Source organism: Malus domestica, chromosome 08, assembly GCF_042453785.1.
Source record: "Malus domestica chromosome 08, GDT2T_hap1".
Classification (NCBI taxonomy): domain Eukaryota; kingdom Viridiplantae; phylum Streptophyta; class Magnoliopsida; order Rosales; family Rosaceae; genus Malus; species Malus domestica.
In genome coordinates this window covers 1,580,053-1,586,997 of record NC_091668.1, presented here as the reverse complement: position 1 = coordinate 1,586,997, position 6,945 = coordinate 1,580,053, and the positions used below count along the sequence as shown (strand labels likewise).

General features: G+C 38.8%; 2 protein-coding genes across 2 annotated transcripts; both read left to right on the top strand.

The window, feature by feature from the left end:
- The first annotated feature begins 534 nt into the window (after nucleotides 1–534).
- Nucleotides 535–3,097, top strand: LOC139198226 (uncharacterized). The gene is made up of 7 exons (XM_070826629.1): nucleotides 535–798; nucleotides 1,120–1,261; nucleotides 1,675–1,822; nucleotides 1,895–1,970; nucleotides 2,071–2,182; nucleotides 2,336–2,427; nucleotides 2,740–3,097. Exons 1-7 carry the CDS (start codon nucleotides 766–768, stop codon nucleotides 2,782–2,784), a joined length of 648 nt encoding a protein of 215 aa, XP_070682730.1. The 5' UTR covers nucleotides 535–765; the 3' UTR covers nucleotides 2,785–3,097.
- A 13-nt stretch (nucleotides 3,098–3,110) lies between these two features.
- Nucleotides 3,111–6,605, top strand: LOC103440286 (probable GTP-binding protein OBGC2). The gene is made up of 7 exons (XM_070826628.1): nucleotides 3,111–3,473; nucleotides 3,614–4,471; nucleotides 4,555–4,632; nucleotides 5,184–5,384; nucleotides 5,681–5,755; nucleotides 5,906–6,126; nucleotides 6,401–6,605. Exons 2-7 carry the CDS (start codon nucleotides 4,412–4,414, stop codon nucleotides 6,498–6,500), a joined length of 735 nt encoding a protein of 244 aa, XP_070682729.1. The 5' UTR covers nucleotides 3,111–3,473; nucleotides 3,614–4,411; the 3' UTR covers nucleotides 6,501–6,605.
- Nucleotides 6,606–6,945: the final 340 nt, after the last annotated feature.

The following is a 6,945-nucleotide window of genomic DNA, read 5'->3' as shown; positions in this document are numbered from 1 at the left end:
TTACGCTTTAGGTATGACTTTGAGACGAAAAAAACTTGATGTACTAAATGTTGAAAACCACGAAACATGAAAGTAGTAAACAGTCTTTTACCCAAAAATCTAAAACCAACAAAATAAATCATAGTATCGATACTTCGATCACATGGTTACCGGTAATGCTAGAGAGACCCTCAATTTAAACTATATTTTGTAAATCAGATGACATGATTACTAATGATTAAGTTATTACTTAAATGTCAATTAACATGTTTATTTTTTTATTAATGATATATCACATGATATACAAATGTAATCTTAAAATTTGGTCTATCAAACATTAGTGAAAGTCAATGACAATGTGACATGAAGCCAGACTTGTGACATTATTGCAGTTTTCTTCTTTTATAATGTCTAGCTTATAAAATGAATGAATAACCGTAACTTACTACCAATTATCTTCTTTTATAAAAAGAAAAAAAAAATGACAACGTGACATTATTTGCAGGTCGACCCACGTTTTCCTCACAATTTATAGAACCTAGTAAAGGCACGTGTACAAGAACCTATAGACACAGTGAATAGCGGTATAAAGTCGAGAATTAAAGATAGAGATCGGATCACTCTCTCCAGTGACTCGAACTGACTCGGATTCGCCAGCCGATACGTAACATCGTTCGTCGTGTCGGACCGAGACGGAACTCCCTTTTCTTTCTCCGTTCCTCAGCCGCGCCCGCCTCCGCTCCGCAGCCTCATTCCGCACCGCAGGATTTCAGAACGCGGCGAATCATGGACGTCGATCCTCGTCACTTCAATCAAGTTGTAAGTTTCCAGTTTTCTGTTCTTAATTTCCCAAATTATTGCAATTTCCATAGTCTTATTGCAATTCAAAACCCAAGGATTACACAATACTTACCCAATTAGTGTTAAATTTCATCGATTTTAGATATTGACTCGTTGATTTTGTATTTAGGGCTTGCTGCATTTGCCCAATTGGGGATGTTGGACTCGAATTATATATATATATATATATATATATGTATATATATATATATATGTATGTATGTATGTATGTATGTATGCATGTATCCTTTATTTGATCTTTTTTTTAATGGGGATTTTCATTCGGTGTTTTATTGATAGGCTATCAATGACAATGATATCAACAGTATTGTTCTGTCATACCTTGTGCATAACTGCTACAAAGAAACTGTGGAGTCGTTTGTTGCTTCGACGGGGACGAAGCAGCCTGCCGACTGCGTTGAGGATATGGAGAAAAGAAAAAGTAGGTTTGCAACGACGTCGAGTTTACTGTCATATAATACTGTCATATAATGATTGAACACATTGTATCGAATGGTTTTGGGACCGTTGGGATTGGTTTTTGGGATTCTAAAAGCATGTGCTACCAACTAAAAGCGCTTTTGATTATGGTGGTTAGAAAAACTTAAAAGTGATTTTGGGTCACAGAAGTGTTTTCGAGAGAAGCTTGTTTAGGAAGCGTAAAGGTTTCAACCTGTTTATAATATAGAAAAGTATAGCAAAAGTATTCATGAGCAGTTTCCAAAACGAAAAAAAAAGAAAGGTTATTTTTGAGCAGGAGTGGCAGTTCCAAACGGACCCTAAACAACTGTTACTGGGGATATCTTGGATTGGTTGATCGATGATGGTGCTAATTGTATGTTTTGTTGTCTTCAGGGATTTTTCAATGTGCAGTGGAGGGGAATGCTCTGAAGGCGATTGAACTGACGGAAGAGCTGGCACCTGAGTTACTGGAGAAAAACAAAGACTTGCATTTTGGCCTTCTGAGCCTGCACTTTGTTGAACTTGTTTGCGCTAAAAAATGGTGAGCAAAATTACAATGACACCTTGTTTGTGGTGCACGTTGTGCTATTTTAATTCTTTATTTCTTTGGCAGCACAGAAGCTTTGGAATTCGCCCAGAACAAGTTGGCCCCCTTTGGGAAGGTGGACAAATACGTTACTAAGCTTGAAGTATGCTTCAAACTCTTAAGTTTCCTTTTATAAGTATATGTGTATGTTTTTTGTATGTTTATTCATGTCCGTATGGAACTCAAGTTTGATATTGCTGCAGGATTTAATGGCTCTGCTTGCTTATGACGAACCGGAGAAGTCTCCTGTGTTTCATTTGCTTAGCTTGGATCATCGGCAAGAAGTCGCAGATAGTTTGAATCAAGCGATTCTTGGTTTGTTTCCCACATTCCTTGCATCTTTGTATCATATTTGTTTCGATCTTTTGCAGAGATATCCATACTGTGCCAATATCATATCCTTATTTTCTTTGATTATATTTGAAACAATCGCTAATGTACTGGTTTTTATTGTGTTTCCTGGTTCAGGGCATTCAAACCTGCCCGATTACTCTGCATTGGAAAGACTAATACAACAGACAACAGTAGTAAGACAATGTATGATTGAAGATAATGTCAAGGTAACATGCAGTCACTTGATTTTTATTTTTATTTCAGCTCTCGGGCTGCAGTTGGGAAAATTTAAGCCCGACTTTCACTATCCGACTTTGGTTAGCCTTGCAGAATTTGATGCTTATCCTCATTTCAAAACTGACTAGATTATTTGGTCCATATCCAAGTACTATACTATTATTGGGATTGCAGAGGCCTAAACTATCCATGTTAAAGCGATATGCTCGTACGAAGGATGAACAAGTAATTAGGTGATAGGATAAGTGAAATGCGTAGTGCATTGCAAAATTGCGTTACTTAGTATTACTTGGTTTTTGCAGAATGGGAATCCTCCATTTTCTTTGGAGGATTTTATTAGAAGCTAAATGTATGAAACTTTTGGAGCAGCACCAGATGGGGATGATTGGCGATCGCTGAGTTCTCGTATACTACAGTTTGGCTAGTTTGCTTCCGACAGCATTCCCGCATGTGGATTTGGTGTGTCATCCATTATTTCATGTTTAGAAGTAGTAATCGAAGGAGGTGAACTTGGTGGGTCGTGTAGAAAGCTCGGATGGGGTATGTGCCAATGGTTTTTCTTTAGGCTTTAATGCAGGGCTTGCATATGTTATGGTGCTTGTTTTAAGATTTGCAAAACTTGTGTAATCTATCTATTGAAATTGATCCAAAGTTTATCTACACGTTGCGAACATGCTGGGGATTTTAAGACCTCCTAATTACAAGTGAAGAAAAATGTAACGACACAGTAACATTAAATGACAAATTAACACGTGTCGAAAATTATAGGAGATTCTAACTTTGGAGCTCTTCATTACTAACGAAGAAAAATTAAACCAGACTATAGTAAATGACAGTGTCGAAAATTGGGCTTTTTGAAATACCGCAAAGGTAACCTCGTCTTTGTCCGTTGGACTGTTTGTCTCCCTCCCTCCCTTGCTCGCTCACTCGCGCTGCTTCTCCATCCGGATATGGCGTCTCTCATCTCCCCGCCACCGTCAATTTCCTATCTCTTCCGTCACAAATCCTCCTTATATGGCACCGCTTTCCCCCAAAGGTATCCTCTGAACGTTGAGGTTTCCCAATGAATCTGTAAAATATTCTCCTCCAATTCTCAACGCTTAAATGCAGCAACTAAGCAGACAGTAATTTGTACCTTCATTTGCTCACGCGAGTAGTTTCCATGGCGTTTTACAGAGCAGGACTCGAACAATTCGAAAATTGTCAGATTTTTTGGAATAAGCTGCTGAATTAGCACCAGAGCCAAGGGGTTATCTTCTACTCAAAAAACCCAATACTTTAATTAAGGAACCCCACAAGTACTTTGATCAGGTGATCATCACCGTTCGTTCAGGAGACGGAGGCCACGGCGCGGTCCTCGCCATGCCGAACCAGAGACCTCCCAGTAAGCCGCCGCAGGGGAAACATGAGAAGGAGAAGCTGAGAAGGAAGAGCTTGCTGAAAAGGGATTTTGGTGTGGCCGTTGTTCTCCCCGTGGGCGGCCATGGAGGTGATGTTGTGATTTATGCGGATGAGGGTAAGGATTCGTTGTTGGAATTTCATACGAAAGGCAGGTTCAATGAGAAACGCGGTGGCAATGTGGCTGCAATGGGGGCCTTGACATCCCAGTAGCACAATGGACTTTCTGCTCTGTCTGTGCGTATTCCGTGCCTCCCGGTTTGTTTATTGTTTCGTGCTGTGGATGTAATGAATTGGGAGTTTTTTCTTCAAGGTATAATCGGTGATGATAATGTGGTAGGATGGTCAATTTAATTTATGTTTTTGTGATATAAGTACTGTAGTGAAGCGTAAACGAGGAACGTTGTTGGCTGGTCTAGAACGGCCAAGGGACGAAATTCTTGTGGCGAGGGGTGGACAAGGAGGGGCGAGACACCATGCTTCTTAAAGATTGAGAAATTTTGGCAATTGGAACGATAGCCTCAATCTTCGTATCATATAACTTGTCAATGCTGTTAGGCAGATTAGCTAACTTGCATGTCAATGCTTTTGTGGCTGATTAGCTTGGTAGAAACGCCAGACCGTAGTAAGAAAAAGGTGATGGCTCGGACCACAAATGTGATGAGAGATGATAGTGGTAAGGTACAGTTGTGCTAACGTGTTTCTACGAGTTGTTGCAGGTTTTAGCAGTTGGTCAACCGGGAGAGGAGATCAGTTTGGTATTCATCCTACGAGTTGTTGCTGATGTTGGTTTGGTTGTAAGTATTGCTTTCCTGTGCTCTATATTTTTTAAAGTATATTTCTCTGTGGGGTTCATTTTTCTGTTTGAAGTTCTGTCTTAGAAGTTCAATTATCAAATCCCCATGGTTTTAATGGAACTGGTGGTAGCAATATTCTTGGTACCTAGCTTTCCGAAAAAGAAACAATATCGCACCATGTTGAGCACAAAATCTGTCAGACCAGATTGTACTTAATCGGATTTAGTTTCCAGTTTTGATTTGCTGTATTGTAATAAATTTGACACAGTTGAGCTGATTCCTAACTATTGGTGTTATGGTAGTGATTCTTCAGCAGTTCCTTACACTGGTTAGCAAATTTCGATGAGAAGGGAAATCTAACTAGAGAGTTTTGCAAGTTACAATCTAAAGAGAGTAATACATATTTTGATCAAGTTGATTTGGACTTGAATCAAAGAGAAAAACCTTATATTTTGGTGTTTCATGGTTCAACGAGAAAGAAATGGAGTAAGACTACTTATAGATATATGTATGGTCTTTATATTCCTAATATTTACCTGCCCTTGTTGCAGGGCCTTCCAAATGCTGGAAAATCAACCCTTTTGGCCGCCACTACACTTGCAAGACCTGATATAGCCGATTATCCTTTCACAACCTTAATGCCAAACCTTGGACGCCTTGATGGCGACCCAAGTTTAGGGCCAGGGATGTTTTCTTCTGAAGCAACTTTTGCAGATTTGCCTGGTCTTATTGAAGGTGCTCATATCGGCAAGGTAATGCTTGTTATCATGTTTATCGCTTATTGTAAAGCTCCAACTCTCGTAATTCAAACTCTGTCCTCCTTTATGGTCCTGGTCGCAATTTCTCGAGGCATCTGAGGCGGGCTCGGCTATTGGTCCATATTGTTGATGCAGTAGCCGAGAATCCTGTGAATGACTACAGAACTGTCAAGGAAGTATGTGTGCCCTTATTCATGTGTCATTCTAGCTGGCTGTTGTAGTACAGATACCTCACTGCCATTTTAGCCAACTGTTGTTTGGCCTGTGAACTGCTGTTATATAATTTTCAGGAATTGCGAATGTATAATCCTGATTACCTTGAACGACCATACATAGTGGTGTTCAATAAAATTGACCTTCCCCAGGTTCGTCTCTTTTTGTTTGGTTTTCTGGCGTGAAAATGCTTCCCGGTTCTAATCACTATTCTTTGCTTGTCACTAATACCTTGTTCTATGAGATACTTTGATATCCTAAATTTCATTTTTGATTAATATCAGTATATATCTGCATTTTAGGCAAAGGACAGGCTTCCATCTTCGACTGAAGAAATAATGAGACTTGGTATTGATAACGCATCTTGTGGGTCAGAAACAAGCATTATTGATGCAGTTCAACAACCGTCATCTGAAGGTCGAAATGCAGATGTGAGTTCATCAATATTTCTGAGTAAAGACAAAAAGGAAAAAGATATTGAGGACTATCCACAACCCCTTGCCATTGTTGGTGTCAGTGTATTGTAAGTTCATCTCTATCATCTTCTATGCTTTCTAACGTCTTGAGTTTTATGTCTAAACTTCTTTTCTGTTTCTCTCTGCTCTTTTTCTCTATTGGTTTTCGTCAATAAGTTTTTGCTTGATAGATTATTTCATATGAAAATCTATAAAGCTCGTTATAATTGGAGCTACCCCGCTTAGTTCTATGTAGTAACAACAGGCCCTGCATAGTTCTGCGTAGTAACAACAGCAGCAGCCTAAGTAAAAGTTTTGTTAAGTTGCCTTTGGTTTTTGCAGGAAAGGCATCAGAGTAAACGAAATGTTGAAGGCGATAAGAGCAGGTCTGCGGAAGTGCCGAGGCATAAACGAAGCATTGCAATTGAGTGAGACTGGCTAGAACCTTTTTTTTATGCATTAACTTGTGTATGTATGATGTATTGATTATATCATGTAATACACACTACCAAAAAGGCATGAATGCAATCTTTTTTTATGCCCTTTCTCCTTTGTCTTTCTACCTTAAACCCGCGAACGAATTGAGTTCTTCGGATTAAGAGAAGGTTGGACTGAGATAAGAAAAAAACTACATAAGGGTTCAGTTCCTTACAGGGATTTTTAAAAAGTTAGGGATTGGTGTTTATGTGTTAATAAAGTTGGATAACTCTAAAAGAGTCTTCTATTCAGTAATTAATAATATAATGATTTGTATGTGTCTGTGAAGTAACAGTTAAAAGTTAAGATTGTTATATACTTCGTATTATCCTAGGATTGATACATTGTTCATTTTTCTTTATTTTTTATGATCACAATAAAAATGTAACTCTGACTCTAATAATATGAAA

Excerpts from the sequence above, each read along its gene's own strand:
- LOC139198226 (XM_070826629.1), top strand. The coding sequence starts at position 766 with ATGGACGTCGATCCTCGTCACTTCAATCAAGTT. Across the intron at positions 1,823-1,894 it reads CTTGTTTGCGCTAAAAAATG|CACAGAAGCTTTGGAATTCG; the intron begins GTGAGCAAAATT and ends TTTCTTTGGCAG. Across the intron at positions 2,428-2,739 it reads TGATTGAAGATAATGTCAAG|AATGGGAATCCTCCATTTTC; the intron begins GTAACATGCAGT and ends TGGTTTTTGCAG.
- LOC103440286 (XM_070826628.1), top strand. The coding sequence starts at position 4,412 with ATGTCAATGCTTTTGTGGCTGATTAGCTTGGTAGAAACGCCAGACCGT. Across the intron at positions 4,472-4,554 it reads CAGACCGTAGTAAGAAAAAG|GTTTTAGCAGTTGGTCAACC; the intron begins GTGATGGCTCGG and ends GAGTTGTTGCAG. Across the intron at positions 4,633-5,183 it reads TTGCTGATGTTGGTTTGGTT|GGCCTTCCAAATGCTGGAAA; the intron begins GTAAGTATTGCT and ends CCCTTGTTGCAG.